At 34.7% G+C, this 26,908-nt stretch overlaps 1 protein-coding gene across 1 annotated transcript in view; it reads left to right on the top strand.

Moving 5' to 3' along the window:
* Positions 1 to 536: 536 nt before the first annotated feature.
* The window catches only part of LOC123559993 (intraflagellar transport protein 46 homolog), a 74,989-nt gene continuing 48,617 nt past the window's right edge, over positions 537 to 26,908 (top strand). The window contains 3 exon segments of the mRNA XM_053516682.1: positions 537 to 667; positions 14,567 to 14,669; positions 15,659 to 15,787. Of these exon segments, the coding sequence (XP_053372657.1) occupies positions 638 to 667; positions 14,567 to 14,669; positions 15,659 to 15,787 (262 nt within the window). The 5' untranslated portion in view covers positions 537 to 637.

The following is a 26,908-nucleotide window of genomic DNA, read 5'->3' on the forward strand; positions in this document are numbered from 1 at the left end:
CATAGGGACGGGAGCCAGTCTATATTAATACCTACGACTAAGGTAAAGGTAAATTTAAAGGTAAATTTTATTTACCGTCGCTTTGTGAAATAATTAATATAAGCTCTGTAGAGCTTTTGAGCGACACTATTTTAAGAACAGTTAAAACCAATTATACCTTACCCCCAGCAATTTGCTGGTACCCATTCACAGCTGGGTCGACTGCGGCAATCGTGATAAACTGCCTTGCCCAAGCACACACCGCAATGGGAGTAGCCAGGATTCGAACCAGGGGCCTTCACCTCTGTAGGAAAGCGTCTTAGCCCTCCCGACCAATGCGTCCACTTAAAGGAATTAAAGATACTGCAGAACGTGTAAAACTTCCCAAATCTACCGTTTCAAAATACTTTGTATAATTATTATATAATATATTGTCTCAACATTTACTTTCATGTTATAATTATAATGAATAAAAGTATATGATAGAAATAATAACAACTACGAAATATATTTCTAAAAATAGACAGCGGTTTCCGTACTTTTCAGATAACCGGGGATGTACGGTACGGGGATTAGGAACAACCGTGTAGAACATCTTCCACTTCTGATTTGTCGCAAAATAACAATCAAACTTACCATTGGCATTCCAGGAATACAAATGGATGATTCCGACGAAGAAAGAACCAACGTAATTTTTGTTTTTATATGGTATCAAATATGTATAATATGGAAAGAAAATAAATTGATATAATGCATTCTAAACTGTTTTAAAGTTTTAGGCAATTTCATGACGGCTTTCAGTCAGCAATGGCGGAATAATGACCGTTACCAATGTCAACAAATTTGAGTTTTTTTTATGAGAAACGAATTTTAAGTAAATGAACATGTAAAAGTTAGTAAGATCATTTGGGACATTTATCATGTTTATAGGGAAGTTTATTACTCTTATGCGATTGATAAAAGGTGCAAGAATAATAGAAAAAAGGAAATGCCATGATAGTTGTGATGATTATTTTTCTTATTTGTACGACCACAGGAGCCTGAAATTCTATCCAAAAGCCATGAAAAGTCTGTATATGAAAAAGACCCCCTTCTATATAATAAAAAAACACCAGGAATGAAACGCATTCACACCCCACCCACCACGAAAAAACAAGAAAATTTCAAAGTAAGCAGTGCGAGTGTTCTCGAGTGGCGTAATTATCTAAAGGCAACTATAATATATGCGGGACTGTGCTTACTGGTCGCTTCACCGTATTAACTAACACGAAATCCACTATATAAAATACAGCTGAACATGTCGCGTTAGCGGCACCGAGAAGTGAATTTTCTCCATTGCCATAATAGAAAAATGGTCATATGTTATCTTTTTTAGTTTTTAAGATATCTTCATGAAATTTGGAATAGTTACAGATCTAACCCTGTAGCATTAAATGCTTTATTTAAAATCATAATATATGTGAATAAGATACAGAAACAACACAACAAATGTTGGCAATATACAATGGATTTTAATAAAATGGACGAGGTATCTGGTAATAAATACATCTTATTAAAACATGATAAAATGACACTCTATATTTGACCACAGATCATCTATGACTCATCTCAAACTGTTTAACAACAATTTCCTAGCAATATATACAAGACAAATGAAGAAAATATATAAGGCCTAAAAAAAAAATATGTTTGTTTTCTGTAACCCGATCGACCGTAAGTCTTTACCGCCGACCGCAATTTTTTTATGGGCTGAAATTCGAGATTCTGATCATATCTTTATTGATTATAGGGATAATTTAGTTGCACCCGACCTCGTCGCGCATAGTCACGAACGTTCCTGGTTCTGTCGACATGAAACAACATGGTGAAAAGCCTGTTTGTCGGTAGACTCGGGGTTCCGGGTTTTCACCTGCGAAAATCGAGAAGTTTTCTTTGATGCATATCGAGTTCAAAAGTTCTGCCCATAGTCAATCAAAATCTCGGTGAATTTCAATACTGTTCGCGGCCACAAGCGGAAGTATGGCAGTAGGCGGAGCGTCATATACTAATTAGCTACTGACAGATGTCAGTCACGCCACGCGCCGACTAACACGTGGTTATCTCGCGGTTTGTATTTAGTACTTCATTATGAAAGGTGTTTATTGATCAAGGTGTAAACGTTAATTGATAAACAATTCGTAGAAGAGCAGTCTATTATCATGTTTGTACCACTTGTTCAGGGGTCACGCTGTCGGTTGCACTTGAGCCATTTGCGACAAAAGATTAATTGTGGCCCCGAAAATCTCTAATTGGCAAAAACGGCCCGAAGCTATGTCTGTCTGCAAAACTATGAACTTTGCCTGTTACACAATGTTTACTGAACGAAAGGAATCACTGTAGAAAAAAAACTTGTATGAACAACATCTGTTATTTAAAGTTGGGAGCAAATTTTCAACAATTTTATTTGATTAGTAATTTAATTTATACAGGCCTCGATCTTAGCGGTGGACCGTTGGACCGACGCAACCAAAATCGGCAGGTCCACTATCAAAAGTTGGGTAGACCGACTGTCAACCAATTTTCAGTCACGGTCTGCAAATAAAATAAAACCCTTAAAAGTGGAAAATAGGGGTGATGGGGGGTGGGGGATCGTACCCATATCGGCGAATTCACAAAACGAAAGTTGATTTTGCCTTAGTACGGCATTCTACAGTTATAAGCATTGGCGAGTTTATGGGCTATATTCATAGACAAAACTCCAACACCACTCATTGAGTATACTCAAATAAATTGCCGAACGGTCACGTCTTCACTCAGGAAAGATTCCATTTGTATTCATAAAGGTGAGTGACAGTCGAGTCAACTCCCAAGAGTGAGTGACTGTTAAGGGAGGTCCTGGGGACCCTTGAGTGTTTCTCAAGGTCTCATAATGTAAGTTTAGATGATAAATTTACAATATTTAATTAATTTGAAGGTAAGATAACAGTGTCATTTAAAAGCGAAAGTTCATATTTGTGCAAGGTATTTTGGAAAAAATATATTTAGTTCTTTTTTAGCTCATCTGATTTTTTGAAAAAAAATGATGAGTTATTGTCATCACTTGAGCGGTTGTCGGCGTCTGCGTCGGCGTTGCCTGGTTAAGTTTTATGTTTAGGTCAGCTTTTCTCCTAAACTATCAAAGCTATTGCTTTGAAACTTGGAATACTTGTTCACCATCATAAGCTGACCCTGTATAGCAAGAAACATAACTCCATCTTGCTTTTTGCAAGATTTATGGCCCCTTTTGGACTTAGAAAATATCAGATTTCTTGGTTAAGTTTTATGTTTAGGTCAACTTTCCTCCTTAACTATCAAAGCTATTGCTTTGAAACTTGGAATACTTGTTCACCATCATAAGCAGACCCTGTACATCAAGAAACATAACTCCATCTTGCTTTTTGCAAGATTTATTGCCCCTTTTGGACTTAGAAAATCAGTTTTCTTGGTTAAGTTTTATGTTTAGGTCAGCTTTTATCCTAAACTATCAAAGCTATTGCTTTAAAACTTGCAACACTTGTTCACCATCATAAGTTGACCCTGTGCAGCAAGAAACATAACTCCATCCTGCTTTTTGCAAGATTTATGGCCCTTTTTGGACTTAGAAAATATCAGATTTCTTGGTTAAGTTTTATGTTTAGGTCAACTTTTTCTCTTAAACTATCAAAGCTATTGCTTTGAAACTTGCAACACTTGTTGACCATCATAAGCTGACCCTGTACAGCAAGCAACATAACTCCATCCTGCTTTTTGCAATAATTATTGCCCCTTTTGGACTTAGAAAATCATTTTCTTGGTTGAGTATTATGTTTAAGTCAACTTTTCTCATAAACTATCAAAGCTATTGCTTTAAAACTTGCAACAGTTTTTCACCATCATAAGTGGACACTGAACATCAAGAAACATAACTCTATCCTGCTTTTTGCAAGAATGATGGCCCTTTTTAGACTTAGAAAATCATGGGTAGGACAATATTTCTATTACACAAAAAAAATCAGATGAGCGTCAGCACCCGCAAGGCGGTGCTCTTGTTTAAATACATGTTGTTGAGGACGACGAAAACGTAAAATTACCCAACAAATTAAAAGACTGTTGAATTAATAAAAACGGTTAAAGATAGATACAGGAAATCAAATATACATCTACTAAACCTAATCTGACGGGGCTCATCAGTCACTCTCAGAAACACACATCTTATTAACTAATATTTACATTTCACAACCCTAGATATCAGTTATTTTTTCTTCCTCGATAATTCATACTGAAAAAATATAACAATTTAATGTCATGAAGAACCCATCATTACGGAAACATTTATTTTATAAAAGAAATGAGCCGTGCCATGAGAAAACCAACATAGTACGTTTGCTGTCTGGTCAGGATCTATGCTGAGAATAGAGAAACTATTAGCGAACCGCATGGATCATGACCTGACTGCGCCGATGCGCAGGCTGGTCTGGATCCATGCTGGTGGCAAATTCATCAGTCAATCCAAAAAAAACACACGTCCTAGTAACAAATATTTACAAGCCTAGATATCTGAAAATTCATACTGAAAAATATAAATATTTCCCTCCGACTTAATGTGTCATTAAAAAAAACAATATTCACCAAATCTCATTCGAAAACATTTATTTCACAAATAATATATATATGTAATGATTGGAATTTACGTGAAATGGCTTTCGGAAACACCAACAGTTAAAGGCACGAGTATTATTCAGTTGTAATAAAATCTCAATACAGCGGGAAAAAAACTCATGTATTTTTAAGTATAAATTTTATTCTACTAACATGACTAATAATACTAATATTAATACGTTATATAAAACAAATAGACGGACGGACGGACGAACATTCAGACAGGCAATAAAACGACAACTTCCGACTTGGCAAATAGATCTGCAAAAATAACGATTAACACTTTTGCATACCTTTGATGTTATTGTCATATATACCGTTATAATCCTATAAATATATTGTGTACAATGAAACCAATACTTGAGTTACCCTTCCGAAAGTTAAGATTGAGTGGGATTTATGAATATGACATTCGACTTCCACTCACACTCCCGCAAGGTCTACTCGAGGCCTACTTGAGTGATACTTACCCAACACTGATGCTGATTGTGTCCATATTTTGGGACACTTTTCAAAATAATTATTTTTCGGGATAACAGATTGCTACAGTCTTCCATTTTTGATTATTTAGAAATAAGTCCTGTTTCTTTGAGTCATATGAAGTTATGACGTCTACAGCATCACAATTTATGAGATAGAATTGGAGGTCCACTAAAGTCTGAGCAGGTCTACTAGATTTTAGCAGTTGGTGAACCTGCTGGCAACTGCTGAAGAAAGTTAAGGTTGAGGCCTGGCAGTTAATTGGCGATGATAAGGTTACTAAACACTGAAATGTTCTGACACCTACTAAAAAAAGAATTAAAAAAAAAAAAATTCTCTACCTACCGACCCCCATTTTTTTCAGCATGTTACAGGAAACAAACATATTTTTTTTATGCCTAAAACCTATAACAAATTTTCACAATTAAATTATTTTTAATTTTTGACCGTCGAGTTGATTTTAATAAATCTACACATTCAAATAAATGTTTATACACTATCAAACATTAACAGACACTACACTGATAAGCATGTCAATTTGTGGCTCAAACAGATTCATTTTATGTACTCAAGTACAGTATTCAGAAAAAAACACTGGAATATTTCTTAAAGACACTGTCAATGGAGTTAAACAATGCCTCTTTGATTTTCCACATACGTCCGGAATTCATACAGTCTGGTATGAAACTGGTTGACAGAACAAAACGTTTCTCAACAATCTGAATGTCTTCACGGCCAGGCCAGCTGAAACAGCAAGGCTTACGGGTTGGTGTCATGAACTTAACAACAAAATTTTCATTGTCTTTCACTTTCACAACAATTCCTGGGTACCATGCATCCTGATATGCGATTGCAACATAGTCATTTTCTGACACAGTTTGGTTTGTTGGAAGTATCTCTAACAGTCTTGCTTCCTCCTCTGTATCAGAATATGTTTCGTTATCTTCATATTGAAGTTTATATCGGTTAATCTCGCCAGCCCCCCTGACCCTATTTACTGAAATACCGGAAGACGGGATTTATCCTATAATGTCGATATGGTCAATGCTGATTAGTTAGACTCACTACTGATAAATGCAGTGCCGATCTAATTTGCCAGTGTACAATATACTGACAAAAGCTAACATCCTTATCCACATGGTGGATGTTTCAGTAGCATTTCTATTTTTAGCTTAAAGTATATTCATAATTTTAACATGTCCAAAACATTGCGGAATGATACTACCGGTAATTTCACCTGGGTATTGATTACATTTTACTCGGACTTTGTCATAGACTCCCTGTGTAAAATCTAAAACTTTTAACTAAAATAAAGGTATTAAATTGATATAATATTTCAATAAATCTTCAAAGTTTTGTTGTTTGTAGCATCATCTGGGGCATATGCAGCGAAAAATCTTAATTTGATATCTAAAATAGTGTGATATTTATTTCTAAAGTCACTATATATGTTCATTGTAAATATACTTCGTTATACCCAAGTGAAAACTGGCAGGTACTCGGAAATGCAGCTCTCTGATTGGTCAGTTAGAACCCCTAATGTCCTAGAGAAAGACCCGAGAAAAAACACCAGAAAACATGATAAAAATCATGACATACAAGCCTGGTTATTGGAAAATTTTAAGAATTTTAGTGAAAAAGTTTTTGTTTTTTAACTTTTAATAAAAAGTAAGCAACACTGTGTTTCAGCATAAATCCTTGATTTTAAAATGATGTCAAACAAGAACTATCTTTAATAAAAGATAAATTGATAGTTAATGCACATTTTCATGTTTTTTTATGTAGAAAATATTTTACAGAACACATATTTTACATCATAATTATATTAATCACAATCTAGGAAAATTTGACCAAAAAAAAGACTAAAAAGGAGGGGCCGAAAAGTGTGGAGATGGGGGCAAAATGACCTTTTTTTAAATCATCAAGGGATACAAAATGACAAAAGTAGGGATGAGTTGGCTGTAAATCGTTTATGGGAGATCACTCTGTATCAGAACTCTGCCACAGGGGATTCAGGTTACAAGATATTTCCACAGGAGCCTTGCAACGGATTATACTGCCTAACAATACAGCTCAGAGCACCTGCACACCCCTTAAGAAAATATTATCAATTCCATTCGGAAACCTGTGGAATTTTTCATCCACCAATCAAAATGTACATGTAGTTCTAATCAGCTGTTATATGACCTTCAACCCAGATATAAATAGTTAAGTAAAATGGATACAGAATTATTTTCTCAGTGATGGGTTTAACTTTAAATGTTTTATCTCATTTTGGCTGGGAATTAATTTAATAACATGGTAAAAGTTTAGACACAGTCCTTGCAACATCCACAAAGTATTGCGAAATTGGAATCAAAAGAAAAGTCTTGACATGACCGTTGGGGACATTGGCGGTTCATTAATAAAATATACAGTTAAGCACTGCAAGGCTCACAGAAAAACACATTCTGACATGTGGAGTATTTTCAAGTCTTAGTAAAGAGAGTCCTTGCCAGCAATATAAATTCAGACAGCTTGACATTATTTACTCAGTGACAGTACAGCCTTGTGTTGATAACTGTTATGAGTAAAGGCATTTTTTCCTCCATTTTCTTTCAAAAATGTATTGAATTTTTGCATAAAAATACACTCATTTCTCCATTTAATTAAAGGCCAATATGATAGGAGTTTAGAAGTGATCCCAAACCAAAATCGCAAGCTTATTTTTTAGCTTGCGGCAAGCTTGCTGCAATGCGTGCAGGTGAAGCTTGCCGCAAGCTCAGAATTGGAACCTCGCAGCAAGCTTGCAGTTCATTTCATTTTGCAAGCTTGCGCAAGCTTATGCTCATGAACCTTGCTGCAAGCTTAGAATTTGAACCTTGTTGCAAGCTTGCGCAAGCTTGCAGGCCCTTGTATTTGATTTCAATTTGCAAGCTTGCCGTAAGCTTGCGCAAGCTTGCAGAAATTGAAAGTTCCTAATTTTTTTTCCTGCAATTAGGTCTGCATATGAAAGAGCATTAAAAGAAAATTAAAACACAATAAAAGACAAGTAAAAATAAACCCTTAATTTACAAAAAAAAAAAAAAATCTAAGAACTGACTATCATTTTTGACTGATACGGATTTATGGACAGACAGAAAAGTGATCACAAATCTAAATGTAAGGTACCTCAATAAAAATGAAACAATAAATGTAGATAAACCTTTTATTTTGATTGTTCTTAAATCAGTCAGCATTTTAACTAATTTAGAACAATAACAATATTATTTAGGTCTTTAAATAACTATGTTTTTCAATGCCAAAAGTCTATAATATAACAAAAATGCTTATGAATTTTGAACTAGGTGATGTATAATAGTACAAACAATAGTGTTAAAATGTCAGTTTCACTCTTATTGTAGTATATCGATGTTTTCCACTGATAGCCATAAGGTTTTTTATTAAATAATTTTCGCAATTACATCTTCAATACAGTGTAAAATATGTCATTATTTTCAACTTAATGTCACTGCTGGTCCAGAAATTTTCTGTCAGTGTTTGCCACCACCAATGTAGATTGCCACAGTTTTTCACTAACCACCACAAAGCCATCATTTGCCACCATTTGTTCCACTGCTATGACCTGTTGAAATAATGAATCAATAGATATTAAACCATTAAAGCAGTTTCTTCATTAGTATTGTCCATAGTTCATAGTTTCAAAATAAAACTAGAAAATGCTTTTGTAAAAAAGCGCATGTCTCCCCCAATGCAAAGTCCTATAGGCAAGAAGTCAATAGGGGTCAGGAGCAAAAGTCAAAGAGACACTGATGGTTGGCTGCAATAGGGATCATCTACTTGGCATGTCCAATCATCCCGCTAAATTTCAACACTCTTGGCCTAGTGGTTCTCAAGTCACTGTTCAGGCTTCTGTGACCTTGACCTTTGATCAAGTGACCTCAAAATAAATAGGGGTCATCTACTCTGCAAGTCCAATCATCCTATTAAGTTTCAACATTGTAGCTCAAGTGGTTCTCAAGTTATTTCCAAAAAATGATTTTACATGAACAGGCCACTGTGGCCTTGACCTTTAATAGACTGACTCCAAAATCAATAGGGGTCATCTACTCTGCATGTTCAATCATCCTATGAAGTTTCAACATTCTGGGTCAAGTGGTTCTCAAGTTATTGATCGGAACTGGTTATCAATGTTCAGGCCCCTGTGACCTTGACCTTTAACGGAGTGACCCCAAAAACAATAGGGGTCGTCTACTCTGCATGTACAATCATCCAATGAAGTTTCAACATTCTGGGTCGAGAGGTTCTCAAGTTATTGATCGGAACTGGTTATCAATGTTCAGGCCCCTGTGACCTTGACCTTTAACAGAGTGACCCCAAAATCATTAGGGGTCATTTACTCTGCATGAACAATCATCATATGAAGTTTCAACATTCTGGGTCGAGAGGTTCTCAAGTTATTGATCGGAAATGGTTTTCCATGTTCAGGCTCCTGTGGCCTTGACCTTTAACAGAGTGACCCTAAAATCATTAGGGGTCATCTACTCTGTATGACCAATCATCCTATGAAATTTCATCATTCTGGGTCAAGTGGTTCTCAAGTTACTGACCGGAAATGGTTTTCAATGTTCAGGCCCCTGTGACCTTGACCTTTCACAGAGTGACCCCAAAATCGTTAGGGGTCATCTACTCTGCATGACCAATCATCCTATTAAGTCTCAACATTCTGGGTCATGTGGGTCTCAAGTTACTGACCCGAAATGGTTTTCAATGTTCAGGCCCCTGTGACCTTGACCTTTAATGGAGTGACCCCAAAATCAATAGGGGTCATCTACTCTGCATGTACAATCATCCTATGAAGTTTCAACATTCTGGGTCAAGTGGTTCTCTAGTTATTGATCGGATATGGTTTTCCATGTTCAGGCCCCTGTGACCTTGACCTTTGACAGAGTGACCCCAAAATCAATAGGGGTCATCTACTCTGCATGACTAATCATCCTATGAAGTTTCAACATTCTGGGTCAAGTGGTTCTCTAGTTATTGATCGGAAATGGTTTTCCATGTTCAGGCCCCTGTGACCTTGACCTTTAACAGAGTGACCCCAAAATCAATAGGGGTCATCTACTCTTCATGACCAATCATCCTATGAAGTTTCAACATTCTGGGTCAAGTGGTTCTCAAGTTACTGACCGGAAATGGTTTTCAATGTTCGGGCCCCTGTGACCTTGACCTTTAATGGAGTGACCCCAAAATCGATAGGGGTCATCTACTTTGCATGTACAATCATCCTATGAAGTTTCAACATTCTAGGTAAAGTGGTTCTCTAGTTATTGATCGGAAATGGTTTTCAATGTTCGGGCCCCTGTGACCTTGACCTTTGACGGAGTGACCCCAAAAACAATAGGGGTCGTCTACTCCAGCAGCCCTACAACCCTATGAAGTTTGAAGGTTCTAGGTCAAATGGTTCTCCAGTTATTGCTCGGAAATGAAGTGTGACGTACGGACGGACGGACAGACGGACGGACGGACGTACAGGGCAAAAACAATATGTCTCCTGGGGGAGACATAATTAATATCTTACATGGTATTCAAAGTAGTCCATCTCTATGATACAGGCAACACTGCAGATTTAAGCAAGTAATAACATTACTTGTTGCATTTTCACGAAGCTTTATTTCTCAGTTTGATTTCAAATGTTGGTAGAATAAGGTTCCAATGAAGGCAGACAGATATTTTCAATGTTTTGGGTTAGTGATTAATAGGTTGGACTTATGCATAAATAGTAACAAGTTTGATTTCTACCAGTTACCTGCACTAACATCCCAAGTTGTGTTGACTGCCAAGCGATTACTTAATTTGGTACTTTTAAACCATTATATATAATAATATTGGTCTGAACTCGATACAAGGGGGATAATTATAAAACCTGCTATAATGCCAGTATACTTACATGTCTTTTAACTGTTGGATGGAATCTTTGAACACAATACATTGGATCACTAAACATGTCTCAATTCATTCATGTGTGCTGATACTTTATATACACATATGATGCTATACCTGAAAAATAGATTTAATTTAACACTTAGATGTCCATAATTTTTTTTTAGTTATTTATTGGGTATATGTCAATGATCTAAAACTGAAACTGTACATTGATGAATAATGAGGCCAAAAAATGTCTCTGATGCATTCATCAGTTGACAGTACTGTTTATACTTTTAAAATTATAAATTATGAATAATATATGCATTATTCACTGCACCTCTCAATAAAAGAAAAAGTTTCTTGAAAGTAAATAAAATGTGCCTTTGCAAAGTTCGTAATAAAAATGATGTGTATATGTATTAGCCTTTTAATCAATGTCATGGAAAGTTTGATATATTTTCCATAAGTATGATAGGTAAAATAATCTCCCTGAACATGCCAAATATATATGTCAATATTCTGTAAGACTCCTCTAAAGGGAAACCCTAAATCTTCACATTTAACCTTGAACATGGAAATTTTATTTACTTGTACATTCCAGTTTATTGTGTTGAAATGGGAAAATATTAGACAAATTTAAGACTATCATAAGTAGGTTGACTATACTAGACTAGCCGCAGGACTGATAATAAAGAACTTGTCACAAAATAAAAAAAATGTGATTTTTTAAAAGTATGTTATTGTGACAAATGCCAGTCTAATTTACAGATTTTAATATTATCATATGATACTGGACCTTAGATATAGACTGGCTATATTCACAATTCTAAAAAGATATAATAGTCTTGGACTAGACATGCAATTCCCATTATTAAAGATGCTACTTTTTTTTTTGAAAATTTGAAAATCATATTAATTGAAAAGAATTAGACTAAGTGATAAATCGTCATGTCAGTGCAGTAACTCAATAAGTGTATATGTATTATATAAGCACTTATTGAGTTATTGCGCTGACATGACGAAATGTAGTAAAGATATCAGAATTAACAAAAGAAGAAGTATAAAAGTACCTATAAATAACAAAAAGCTGCTTAATATGTGTGTTTTTGCTAAATTTTCGATATAATTGTTCTGCTGTTTCAATGAAGGGTATAATTATCTATAATAATAACAATTAAAATTATCCATAAACATTTCTTTCTGTTAAAAGATAATTTTCATATAATAACAGGTTAAAAACATTGATTTAAACCAAATACTCCCTGAATACTGTGTAATATTGTAGTCAGCAGACTGGTAGCATTGTTTACTCAGCAGTGCCACCTGTGGAGATAACTCTACTGGCCTTATTTTTTTTGTTCCATTTGATATTTTCATTTAAACAGAATATCCAATTTTTCCTTCTAATAAATTAAAAGCATGATAAATTAGAAATTGCAGCTGCATAATAGTTGCAGTGGAACAAAATGACATGAAATAAAAATCATTTGTTGCATAATTTACACAGTGAAAACTAAACCACCTGCTTCCTGTTAGAATCCATTGTTCTAGTTTTGACATTGTTAAAGGTAATATAGATTACTGTTTGAAAATAAATAAATTTTATGAACTCACCTGGTGCATTCTGTTAATTATTGTTAACTTCCAAGATGAAATAAGCTGCACACAGTAAAATATTTAGGGAAACACTCTCCCAAATATTTACTCTATTCTGCTCTCTGTCAAAGAACTTCCTGTGTAGATTTGAAATTTTGATATTCTTGAGCAAATGTGCCATTTACAGTCAGCTAATGAAGGTAATGATACATCTATGATGTTAAAATATTTTTGTACTAAAGGAAGATTTTATTCCATTCTATCACATACTCATAAATTTTGAAGATTACTCTGATATAAAACAGAAAAAGCTATGGATTACTTTTTGTGGTACAGCCCCTAGAAGTAGTTTACTGACTTTATTTTCATTGGTTGATCTCTTGAGTTTCTAAATATAACCCATGCCAGATCTTATCAGTCTGCATGAGATAATCTCCTGTAGTGAGACAAGCAGTATACATACACTGCAGTAGATTAATAGACCCAAATGATTTATCACTTATCTAGGAATCCCTTTGCCAGGTAACTATTAATGAATTGGTGAAAAGAATTGTGCTATTTCATGCAATTACTGTTGCTGCTGTTGTTTTCTAGGAGAAAAAAAGCATGATATTTCAATAAATTTTAATATTAGTTTACAATTTCAAGGATGTGATTTTTCCTTTTTCAGCTGATTTCCTCTTTCTGGACAGAAAAATTTGAAGAAAAAAAATTGTCAGATTATATATAACTAGCCCCATCCTCTAAAAATGGCAGCTTTGCTACTGAGTAAAAGTTAAGAGAATATCACCTGTATATCATATATTATTCCATATGACTTATATACTTACATGTATACTTGTACAGTTTTCTCTGTATAATCGATTCAGACATTCTCAACATAAAATGTATAAAAAAGTGTTAAAGATCTTTTTTTGTCATATTTTATTGTCTTAATTATATTATGCATGCAAAAGACAAATTTATAGTTTTGTTTTTTAGTGTGACATGCCCTTATATAGACATATATAGAAAAATAAATGTTTACCTGATATTTAGATTCTTTGTTTCATGACATTTAATTTGAATACCAATATGTTAGAATAAAAATCAATCATCATCAAATAATGATTTTTATAAATTTTTTCCATGTTTTCGACTTGGAATTTTTTACTGCTTCCCACCTTACAACTGGCATGAAATTTTCTAAGTCCAGCATTAACAGAAAAAGCTTGCAACTAAAAAAGCATGCGCAAGCTTGCAAAGCTATCGCAAGCTTGCAGAATTCTGTATGTAAATACACGCAAGCTTGCGTGAGCTTTCTGCAAGCTTGCAATAGTCATGATCAGCCTTTACAAGCTTGTCACAAGCTTGCTGCAAGCTTGCCGCAAGCTTGCGGCAAGCATTCATTATGGTTTGGGATATAATAGAGTCCCCTGGCCTGGAGTGACTCAAAGCAAAATAACTGACTTACTGTGATAAACTGTGTAAAAAATGCTAGTGTCATCTTCAAGGCAACTGTTATATTAGTCAGTACAGGATAGTCATTTTTACTAGATTGTTATTGTCATGTATGTGTTTGACTGTTCATAATAATGTTGTATGATACCAGTTAGTCATTATTGAAAAAACTATGAGACATATTATAATAAAAAGTTACTGTTTGCTATTTCCTTTTGTATTTATGTAATGTAAAATGATGATGAATATGGTAATGAGGATGATGCTGGTGGTTGTGTTGATGAATTTTACAGAAATTATCCCTGACAAACCCCCACAATTTCTACACCTCCGTTAAGTGGTCACTTGCCTTAAGTAGCCACTTTGACCACTTCCCTTCGGTGGCTGCGTAAGACAGGTTGGATTGTTTTATTAATTTCATTGATGAATGGAATGATGTCGGCCCTTCACTGGAAAGCAGTGTTGTGTTGGTAGTACACACTGTAAATAACTCCTGTTGTTATTGTAGGCTCAGGTACATCAGAATCAGCCTTACGACGAATCTCTTGACGTCCCAGACGAGGAAGAAATTGCTAGCGTATACTCACCAACACCTCGTGTCACACAAACAGGTGAGTAAAGGAGAATGTTTGAGAAAACGTGTTTGTGAATTCTTGTGTTATTCAGTTGTCATATTATCATACTTACTATGAAATAAATTTGGAAGTCCTGTTCCAATTTCTCATACAATACGAAGTAACTTGGCTGGTACAAAGCTTGACAAGTTACAAAAGAACGATGACCATGGCTTACTTTCCTCATCTAAGAAAACAGGCTTTGTCTCAGAGATATGAAAAATATTTGAGCCGCGCCGTGGGAAAACCAACATAGTGGGTATGCGACCAGCATGGATCCAGACCAGCCTGCGCATCCGCGCAGTCTGGTCAGGATCCATGCTGTTCGCTTTCAAAGCCTATTACAATTAGAAAAACCGTCAGCGAACAGCATGGATCCTGACCAGACTGCGCGGATGCGCAGGCTGGTCTGGATCCTTGCTGGTCGCATACCCACTATGTTGGTTTTCTCACGGCGCGGCTCATTTAAAGGGACATGCCTCCAGGAGAACATCAAAATTTCCATTTTTTTTTAAGCGGAAATCATTAGATGTTACTTGCCGAAAAAAGATAAATGAGCACTGTTTTATTAAATAATAAAAAATACAGCAAAATTCCTTCTGTTTTATATCAAATTTCAGTAGTGTGACTAACACTACACATTTCATTGCCTGAAAGTGTATATTTATAGGTTAAAAATTCCTAAAATGTACAGATTCACTTTAAAATGTCTTTCTCTGTTAAGTATTTCCTAAATTTATTTTTTTCCCACCAATTTGGAGGTGTGCAGCTTTAAAAGTATCATGTGAGTTTCTTACTGTCATTTCAAGTGACTAGTTTTAACTTTGCATTATCTAAATTAGTCAGAAATAAAGCTTTTTGTGTCATTTAAATGGTTATCTCCCCTTAATTTGATTTATACAGGTATTGAGTCATTGGTGGGATTATCTCCCCTTTGACAGGTAGAATGTAGACATCTTTTTAATCATGACTTTTTTCATCATCAGGGGCTCGCCTGGGTGTACCAGGTCGAGGGAGGCCGCAAGGTAATATACATGCACGCACAATACTATTCTGTTGTTATGCATGCTTAGACATTTTGTTCATTTCATCATATCATAATAACTTGAATCTATTTTTATGATCGTTGGATGTCCATCGTCCGTCCATTGTCCACCCATTGTCCACGATTTCTTTAAAGAGTATCCTGTAAACCACAAAGCCATTTACAACCAAACTTCACAGGAATGTTCCTTGGGTGGTAACCTTGCAGATTCCTTCAAATCTAGGTCATCCATTAAGAATTCTGGTTGCCATGGATACCAAAAGGAAAATCTTTAAAAATACTCTCCTTGGAAACTGCTGGCCTGACTTTGAAATAATATTATCAAGTTTAAATCATTTTGTTTCATTAAAAATCATAAGTGGTGGAGGGTGGGGGCCTTTGAATTCTTCTTCCTTGAAATGCCTGGCTCATTTTCAAAATTATTTCAAAGCAGGGTTCCTTAAGGGACTCTCTGATCATTCTGTTTCATTTTAAAAAAAAGAATGGCCTCCAGGAGGTGGGTCCAGTTTTCCCCTTTGTGGCTTTATGGGGAAGTTTGAAAGTCTTCTTTTCTCAAACTTCTGGCCCAGTTTTAAAATATTTTCACAGCATTGTATTTTAAGACACGATATCAAATTCCTTAAGGATAACATGGGTAATCCCATTTTTCATTCTGGTAATGGAGGGTAATATTTAAATAAAATTTAGTCACTTTTTATAAAGACATTCAAAACTAAAAACGTTTTTCACCAAAGAGTTTTTTTCAAATTTTATCTTTTTTTTGGGGGATAATCGGTTTGAATTTAAGTTGACCCAAAAGGAAATATAAAATTTTCTTTGATTATAGCATCAGAGTTTGAGTTTTAAAAAAATATTGCGGTAGAAATTCTGCTACTTTATATGATTCGATACAAATTCAAAAAAAAAATCAAAAAACCCCATGGGGAAAAGGAAAAATTATTGGTTCTAGTTTCGGGAGATAACTCATAAAAAAAAAAATTCTGAGGGAATAATCAAAGAAAATTTTTGAGAACTTCTGTCACTATATAATTTTAAATTGCCCCTTTATTTCTATTGTTTACATTTTCAAAGTTACTTTATCAATTTTTGTTGTACCTTTTGGAAAATTTGAGGCCTTTAGGGGTTGTCACCCTTTAAGGTAAATTTGTTTCGCAAATCATGGCTGCCAGTGAGGGGGGGCAGTCTTTTTAAAATTGCTATTTGATGATTTTAAAGTTTCTGCTCTGAAACTGCTGGTCAGTTTCAGAAAAATTTTGCAGTTTTAGTTCCTTATTAAATTTAAAGTGTACCAAACCCCTTTAAAAGGTTCAATCACTTTTAAATCAACTTTTAATGACATTTTTTACTTTTTGTATTTCTGATAGAGAATTTTTTAAAGGAACAAAAAGACTGATTCATAAGTTAGATTCCATTTGAAATGTATATTTTTTTTTTTTTAAAAAATTTTTTGAAATTTACTCCCTTTAATATGAAAGAAAAAAAGCTGGGTATTTCTTTTTTTTTCGAACAATTCTTTTTACATTTGCATTTGATAGACAATCAATATTGAAAAATTGAACCAAAATGCAATTTTTAAAAGCTGTGGTAGCTTCTGAATTCATTTATTTCCAATCATCTGTTGCCAACCAAGATGGGCGAAGGGAGATAAAAAATAATTTTTCAAACTTGCTTTTTCTAATGAATTCTATCTAAATACAAAATTTTTTAATGCAAATTTTTTTACAAATAATTACAATAGTCTAATTTTTTATACATTTCCTTAGGCAAAGTATTTTTTTATAAAATTTTATACTTATGACAAAATAACTCTATTTTGGGTTGGGAAACCAGGATAGGAAAATGAAATTTTAAAAAAATACCTCCAGTAAAACTAATTTTTTTAAAGTGTTAATGAACATAAATGAGTGAAAATGATCAGATGCTAAAGTTTCGAACAAATGTTACATTGCCAAAACTGTTTATCCCCCTTTAAATCTTCATTTTTTGATAGGAAACAAGTACAAGGTGCTAGTTTTCCCTGTAGGCCTAATGGAAATTTTTTGAAATCCCTTTTTTCTCAAATTGTGGGGGAAATTTGTAAAACAGTTCCCCTGCAATTTCCCTTTAAAATGACCTACAAGATTATTGGGGCATTCTGATTTGTTGCAAAACATGGGGGCCAGGGGGGGGGGCTAGTTTTCTCTTTTGCTTTATGAAAATTTTGGAAAAATGTCTCTTTTCAAAATGCTACTCACTTCAACAAATAATTTCACACAAATGTTTCTTAAAACCCTCTATCAAATTCCTTCCTACATACACTACCCCCATATATTTTGTGAGACTGTCTGGAAACACAGGCCTTAAACAAAATAACCTTACAGAATTTTCCTTACATGCCCAGTGTTTTTTCCCCCTAATTTGGGAGGGGGGCCGGGGCCCTTTACAGGGGAAAAATGCATCAAAAAAATGCCAAAATTTTGGTTTTGTTAAAAGCATATTTTAAAAAAAAAAAGTCACATTAAAAAAAAAAATTGCCATAATTTATCATTAGCATTAAGTTAGCAAACTTCTTGTCTTTCAAATGTTTAAGGTTTTTTTTGTTTGAAAAAATGAAAAAGACAGAAATTTTTTACTTGGAATTTACTTTAAAAATTGGGAAAAAAACTATATTTGTCATTTGGGTTTGGGGCCCAATTAGGCCCAGATTGGTCAAAGAAAAACACTGATGTCACTAATGATCAGAAATCTGGAAAGTCAGTGAGCATCTGGGCCATGGGCTGTCTTGTTAAGGGAATATTCTTGAAAAGTAGACATATTTTTTACACTTTATTCAAGTCTGATGTACAATTCTAATTTTTGTTGGATCTATTTTGTGCTTAGGAAAAAATTAACAAAGGAAGGGATAACGATTTCTTACAGATTAATTTTTTTTTTTTTTTTAAGACTTACTATAAAAAATTTCGGGGTAATATAATACAAAAGTGTAGTTTTTTTTTACTGGACCCATTTTTTTTTTTTTTTTTGTTACCATATATATCTTTTTGTAATATTTAAACCCAATTAGAATTTTCCTCACCCCTTTATTTGTGGAAAAAATTCATTATCACAGGAAACCCCGGGTACTAAAATGATCTTAGCCTAAAACATTTTGGTGGCGGGGACAGAAAACTGGATAATTTCTCTTTGTTTAATACCAGTTACGATAGTTTTCTGTTTACCCACAAACAGAGTTTGATGTTAGGGCTTTTATGGGTATGAATAAATGCCTCTTAAAATAGGAAACAAAGTTAGAATGTTAGAAAAAGACGTCAGTGCTGTTTGATTGTAGTAAAGTCTTGCGTTGAAAATATATATATGGATCTGAAATTCTCCAAAAGAGAAGTAAATGACTATAGTAATAAAACTAGAACTGCATGTGACAACAAAAACTTTTGGGGATATTGTTTTGTGATTAGAAAGCAGGGCAGGGTATTAGATAACCCACCATGAGAAACCAACATAGTGCTTTTTGCGACCACATGATTCAGCCCACCCCTGCGCCCCCGGCAGCTTGGGTCAGGATCCATGCTTTTCGTAACTTTCTCTAATTGCAAAGGCTTTTGGGAAAACAGCAGGGATCCTGGACAGACTGCTGGATGCGCAGGCGGTCTGGATCCATGCTGGCCAACGCACAATTTGGGTTTTAAAAGGGTTTTTCTCATTGCCCCAAAATTATTTTTATGCAAAATGTCTAATGCTTATAAATGTTGCTTATTTTAGTTTTACTCATCTTTCATTGGTAATTCCAGGTATCAACATAACTTTTTTTTATGCCCCCCCCTCAAAAAGAAAGGGGGGATATGCTAATTGCACCGTAGGTTGCTTCTTTGGTCGGTCCATAGAGTAAAGGGGTTTCTGCCCAAAAAAAGGACATCCACTTGATCCAGAACCTTCAATTTTTGGTAGATGATTGGGCTTATAAAGTAGATGAACCCAAATTTTTTTTTGGGCATTATCAAAGGTCAAGGTCAAAAGGGTTTGTACCTTGAAAATGGTTTCCCCCCCAATACCGGGAGAACCACTTGACCAAAACCTTCAAAAAACCCCCTGACTTTTGGGTCAGGGGGGTCAAAGGTAAATAACGGGGCTGAGCCTTGAAAAGGGTGGAGAACCACCTGACCCGGGAACTTAAAAATTTAGTAGCATGCTTGGCTTATGAAATAGATTACTGAAATGGTTTGGGGTCATAGGTCAAAGGTAAAGGTCACAGTGGCTAAACCCCTTGTAAACTTTTCTCCCAAAATTTTTAAACCATTTGACTTAGGACTTAAAACATGGTAGCTCAGTTATCTTTAAGTAGATGCCCCCATTGTTTTTTGGGGTCAGTAGGTAAAAGGTCGAGGTAAAAGATGCCTGAATCTTGAAAGGGGTTTCCGCCCAATAATTTGGGGCCACTCCACCCAAAACCCTTTAAAATTTTGTAGCATAAATTGACTTATGAAAGTAGATGCCCCCTATTTTTTGGGGGGTTATAGTCAAAGGTCAAGTTATAGTGACACAGGACTGAAAAGGGGCCAACCCATCATGGGAGCATACATCTCTTGTTCTCTCTTTCATTTTTTTACTGGCATCTGGAATAGCAACAGAGTTTTTTAAAGCACGTGCTTTCACTGGTTGATCAGAAAACACACTGTTTTTAAGCACTGCTTATAAAATACCACAACTACCAGGTTGGGATCTCGGGAACAAAGTGGCAAAATTTGATTTTTCACACATTTATTAGATGTACCACAGTTAAAATTGTAGTACTTAATATAAATGTTTTAGCGAAACACGTGTTAAAGTAAAAATTTTCCTGAATTTAAAAGGGTGGTTTAAATTTTTCTATTTTTTTTTTATTTTTTGGATTTTTTAACATTTGTTACCTTTAATATCTCGAAAAAAGTTCACCCCAGGGCCCATTTTAAAGTGGTATAGTCACAACAAGACTGTTGCATCGTCATTTCTACAAAAGTGACAATTGTTTTTTCATCCTTGGAAAAAAATAACAAATTTGTTTTTTTGTTTGTTTTTGGATGGTTTTAAAAAATCAAACTTTAAACGGGGTAAAACGAGTTGAAAATTCACAATATTTTAAAAGAATTCATGCTATATCATTCGTACCTAAACTATAAAAAAAAACAGTGTTTTGATTCTTAAAAAAAAGGTCTGTTTGCATTATTTTTAAAAATGATTAATTTTGAAAACCCTTATTACCCCCCCTTATAACACCTTAACCACAGCCAAAATTTGGGCATTTACATTTTCTTATTCTGAAGTTATTTCTCTTAGAAAAAAATTTGTTGAAATTTTCCGGAAATCAAACGGTATAAAAAGTAAATGCAGCTGCTTATGACTTGTATTATTTATAACATTTGAAAATACGAGATTTTTATATTTTATATTTCAATGTTTTGTAAAAGTTTTATTTGAAACAGCTATGGGTAGGTTTGTACTTAACTTCATGCTCAAATACATTTAAAAGAATGCAAAATATTTTAAAGTTGTATACCCAAAATTATATTAACATTAATTTTTTTTTGTTTTTGATTTTTTTAAATTTAAAGCATAATTTTTGGGTGTAAAAACGTACTAGTTTTTTCCCTAAACATGCATACGAATATTAAAATTTTCCCAACTTATTTCACGTAATATTGTTTTTTTTAATTTTGGTTATCAACTCCTATGTAATAATGTTAAACCTATAAACACATAACAAAGGGATAGTGTGTTTTAATTTTCCCCTATGGAAAAAAAAATACCCAAAGCTACAAAAAAAGTTGAATTGTAAATCTATACCCCAAAAAAGGAATGAATTTGAGCATCTTTTTTTTAGCCCCCGACCCAAAAGGGGCTCATGGGGTTTTTTGTGCCCGCTCAATGCTGTCGTGCGATTTTGGGGCCCCGTCCCGTAAACTTTTTCTAAAAAAATTTCTTCTTAACCACTGGCAAAATTACACCAAACTTCACAGGAATATCCTTAGTGGCCCCCTTTAAAAATTGTTAAAATTTGAATTCCATGCAGAACTCTGGTTGCCAGGGCAAGGGGAAGGGAAAAAACTTAAAAATTTTCTGTCCAAAACCACAGGGCCTAGGGTTTTTGTTTTCGGTGTGTGATCATCAAAGGGGTCCTCTCCCAAAATTTTTAAATTATCCCCCCTAGGGCAAATTTCCCCCCGCCTGGGGGGTCACAGGGTTTAATAGACTTAAAGGGAAAACTTTAAAATCTTCTTGTACAAAACCCAGGGCCTGGGGCTTTGATTTTTGGTGTGTAGCACTCTAGTGGTCCTCTACCAAGTTGTTAAAATTTACCCCCCTAGGGTCAAATAGGGCCCCCACCCCAGGGGTCCGGGTTTTATATAGACTTATATGGGAAAAACTTTGAAAATTTTCCCCCTTGTAAAAACCACAGCCTAGAGCTTTGTATTTGGTATGGCATCATTAGGGTCCTCTACAAAGGTTTTTCAAATTACCCCCTGGGGCAAATATGGCCCCCCGCCCGGGGATCCTAATTTTACAAGATTTATATGGGAATAAAGTTTTAAAATCTTCTTGTCTAAAACCCAAAACATTTTAATTTTGTTTTTGGTATATGCTTGTCTAGTAGTCCTTACCAAAATTTTTCAAATTATCCCCGGGTTTAAAAAGGGGCCCCCCTGGGGTCCTTAGTTATCATGTGAGTTATTAAAAAATACTTAAAAAATCATCTGACCCTTTTTTTCAAGACTTTTTTAATTAAAATTTCCCATGACCCGAAGTAAATATGTCACTTGACTGTGACCTTGACCTACGACAAATTTTTTTGTTTTTTAAGTACACCTTGAAATTTTGATGACATACCAAGTTTTGCACAAAAATCGTTAAACTGAATTTCTTTGACCAGAATGTGACCTATGACTTTCTTATATTTATCATCAGTTTGACCTTTGAAACAGTGCTCAATTACTCGGGTAGCGATCCAGGGTCAATGCCCCTTTTTTTAAAAATCTTTTTTTTGCGATCCAATCCCTTTTTCCAATTGAACAAGTATATGTGAGAAGTTGAGAATAAAACATTTGCTTTTATTTTAAAACTTTTATAAAGTAAATTTACATATTAGAGCCTAGGTTTTAAAACAGTGCTTTTTTTTAACCGATAATGAATATAAAAACAATGTTAAATTAGTATTGGCAAAGATAAAAATTTTGGGTAAAATCTAGTCCCTGGATTAGTAATTTTAAAAACCAGTGGCTCAGCAAAGATAAAAGTTTTGAAACCAGATAAAATTTCTAAAATCTTGTGACTAGCTAAGAATGTGAAATTTTTGTAAAACTAGTGACCACTAAGGATATTTTTAAAAAACTAGTCCCGGGCAAGATAAATATTTAAAATCTAGTCCTGTGGCGGCTATTATTTCCCTTTTAGATTGAAATTTTGTTATATTGAAGGTCCGGGTCGCAGCCAGGATAAATCCTCCTGACCCGGGGGATGTCCGATCCATCGATGATGGTTTGGTGACAAATAAACCCGCCTGACAAGGTAAGTGTTGTGGAAATCCATCAGCGATTCTCAGATTGTTTTGTTTATTTTTACCTGTGTCAACTGGTGCAAAAATAACAGTAATGATTTGGCATGAAATTATAAAAATAATAATTTAGTTATTTTTTCCCAGTAATTTATTGTGCTATATAAATGGGGACTCATTAGTCTCTGGGTGGAACACAAAAATCTACCGGGGGATCATGAGGTTAAGTTCGGGTATAATTAAGACAACAATATGTTTGAGCCATTTGTAAAACCATCAGAATTGTTGGGAAAAACTGTCTGAGCTGTGGGGGGGGTTTTTTGCTGAGCTCTGACCAGTGAAAAAAATTTTGGGAGAGTTGGGGAGAAAAAGTGAATATTTTTTGGGAATTCAGGGCCCTGGTTACTTTGAAAACCCAATGTTTTCGTTAAAGTAAATTCTTTAATGTAATAATGACTTCAGACAAACTTACACACAAACGGTCTGGCACAAGAGAAAAACAAACGCAATTTTTTAACAAGCCCAGTTATTTGTTGCCAGGAACAGTGCCACGGGCTTTTATTTTATCCACCTCTATTTATCCCATTCACAATTTCCACTATTTCACGCAACTTTATTCCTGAAGTTTTTGTTTATTCAAATTTTCATAGATGTTTATTGTTTTAAAAGGGGTTTGGGGAGTTTCAAATTTTTGTGTAGAACGTTATATAGGGATAACTCATGCTTTTCCCATTTTGAAATCAGCAGAATCCCTGGGGATTTTCCATGCCCGAACCCGTAGGCCACGGGGAAAAAGCTTCCAAAAGGGGGATTTTGCTGAATTAAAAACAAACCTGTTTTAAATGCTGTTCTACAAAAAACATATAAAAAGCTGAAACTGAATACAATTATATTGTCCATTAAATGTACAGGGTTGAAATACTTTTTCCCTTTATGCCAGTGGCCATGGAATCACTTTAAAAAAAATTTTGTTAACAACACAAAAGCAAGAATCTCTTGTAAACAGCATTTACTTTAAAAAAAAAACAAAACAACTGAAAACCAAAAACTGAAGTTTTTTGCTAGAATTTTTCTTATTGCATGATTTAATTTTTTTTGTTTGTTTCTTAGCATGTTTTAATCTTCCTTAATTTGGCATGTTGAAGTTACTCCCTTTGATTTTTATTTATTTGAATAAAGTAGTTCTTTTTGTTGACATTTTCAAGTAATTTCCAAAAACCTTTAGTGCTTACAACGTTCAAAATATTATTTGGTGTATCAGTGAATTTAAAAATGGGATTTTGTCACTAATGTTTAAACCTTTAGCCTCGGTGGCAAGTAATTTGCCTTTCCGAGGGCCCGGCAGACCAAGATCGTTTTCAAAGCCTGCTGGGGATCATGGTTCCTGTTTGCTATTCAGTAAAGAAAAAATTTTAGTGAACACCCCCCTTTAAAATAAATGATAAAAGCCCCAAATGGAAGATGGACCCGTCCATTTTTTTGAATTTAAAGGATGAGGTTACTAGAAATATGGGGTTTTTTTTCTCACAGATTACTGAAATCCCGGTAGCGCGATATATGGCATATATAGCCGTGCCATGAGAAAACCAAAATAGTGGGTGGGCGACCAGCATGGACCAGACCCGCCTGCGCAACCCCCAGTCCCGGTCAATCCATGCTGTTCGATTTAAAAGCCTATTGGAATTGGAGAAATGTTAGCGAACAGCATGGGGTTCCCCACCAAAGGGCGGATGCGCAGGGGGTCGGGGTCCTGTGGTCGCCACCCACTTGTTGGTTTTCCCCTGGCACGGCTCAATTATTCCCGGCAGTAACATCCCCCATTCCCACATTCGCAGCGTAGGTAGTTGTTTTCTGTGTGGGAGTTGTGTGCTGATTTAATTAGGTGTCAAAATCATTAATAAATCATCCATATTGATTGTCAAAGGGAAATTTTCTTTTTTAACAAATTTAGAAGTCCGATTAGAGCCTTTAAAGTAAGCTAAAATTGTTATGCAACTGTTTATCCAACTTTCCCCCCAAAACCATTATTTGTAAATTAAAATAGTAAACTGGAAATATGATCAAACCTTGGGCTTTGCGATCCCAAAAAAATATTTGAACCTTTTTGGTTTTAGTTTTGACATCGTTCAATGTTATAACAGTTTTTACATGTAAATTTATAAAGCAATGATCAAGTATTTTTAATGAAAAAGGGCCCTTTGAAAGGGGATCCTCATAAAACATTTTCCCCAAAGTTTTTGGCCCTTTAAAAAAATTTCAGATACAATGTACTCATGTTTTTGTCCGAAATGGCAGACGCTTAATAAAACAAACGGTTCTTGTCTGAAATGGCTGACATTTTTAAACAAAATTTTTTTTTTTTGAATTGGAAGCTCCCAATAGCCCTAATTGAAGGGGTTTTCTCGGAGTAAAAAAAATGATTATCGCGGGGGAAAATACATGAACTCAGAAATGAAATTTCAAATACACATTTTCAACTCCGGGAGAGCAACATGCCTGTACAAAATATTTCCAGCCCAAATCCCCAGGGGACATTTTAGAATTTACAAAAAATATTTTTAGTTCTGAAAGTACACTGCCAAAATTAGGGTTAGGGTTAAAATGCCAAAGTGATGGTATTAGTGATTTTAAAGGGGAAAAACTATTTTTTAGTACTCAGAAAGGCTACAAGGGAAAAATCTTCGCAGTATTAATCGAATGCTATGCAGCGGAACAAAAATTTTAAAAATTGTAGGGGTGACGATGACGACAAGAGAGAGACGAAGATGAGACGATGAAGAGATACGATGATCCCACTTAATCAAGGGGGGGACAAAACTTGTTACTAAAAATAAATCACCCTGCTTTTACATGACCTTCCCCCCTTTTAGTTTGACACAAATGCGTATTAACGCTTGGTACGGGGAAATTTGGGAATTTCTCCTTTTTATAGAAGAGTGGGGGTTTTTTAAAGGGGGGAATTTTGGAGTCATTAAACAATAACCCCAGTTTTTTTATTTTGTAGGAAGAATACTTTTTTGTGGAAGTCAAAAATTTGTTTTTAAAAGAAATTTTAGTGTCTTAAAGCATTTAGAAGAAATTTTATGCCAAAAAAAAATGTATTGGAAATTATTACCGACTACAAAACTTTCCTGCTATTTTAAATTGGTATCAAAGGACTCGAATGCCAGATTGGGAACCGGAAAAAAAGCATTCTGGACAATTTGCAGAAAAAAATACTCCATATCAATTTCCCCCCTTAAGGGGAAATTTTCAGTTCCTTGTGGAAACAAGTTAGTCCTGCAGGAATCCAATTACTGGTTGTTAAAAAAAGGGCTTTTTCATACTGGGGTTTTTTGGAAATTTTGGGATTAAAAGAAAATTAAAACAAGTGAAAAATTTTTAGGTCCACAATTACATTCCTCTTGGCTATATTATTAGATTCTTTCGAAAACCCTTAAAACCTTTCTTTTTCCTAGCTATGAAAAATTAATAAAGAAAACCCAAAACTAAAACAGCTTTTAGTTTTTGTTTTTTTAGGAAGGGCTAAAACGGGAGTAAAACTCCGTATAAAACAACATTTATCTGTTTTTGCTGCGTCCATACCCCGTAAAAATCGACTGGGTTTTGCGATCGAAATTTTTTTTTCGCCACTGTCGTTAGCGTTAATTTGCATATCCTCATGTTAATCATGAGCTAAACACTTTTTGT

This window comes from Mercenaria mercenaria, chromosome 10, assembly GCF_021730395.1.
Source record: "Mercenaria mercenaria strain notata chromosome 10, MADL_Memer_1, whole genome shotgun sequence".
In the NCBI taxonomy this organism is placed as follows: Eukaryota; Metazoa; Mollusca; class Bivalvia; order Venerida; family Veneridae; genus Mercenaria; species Mercenaria mercenaria.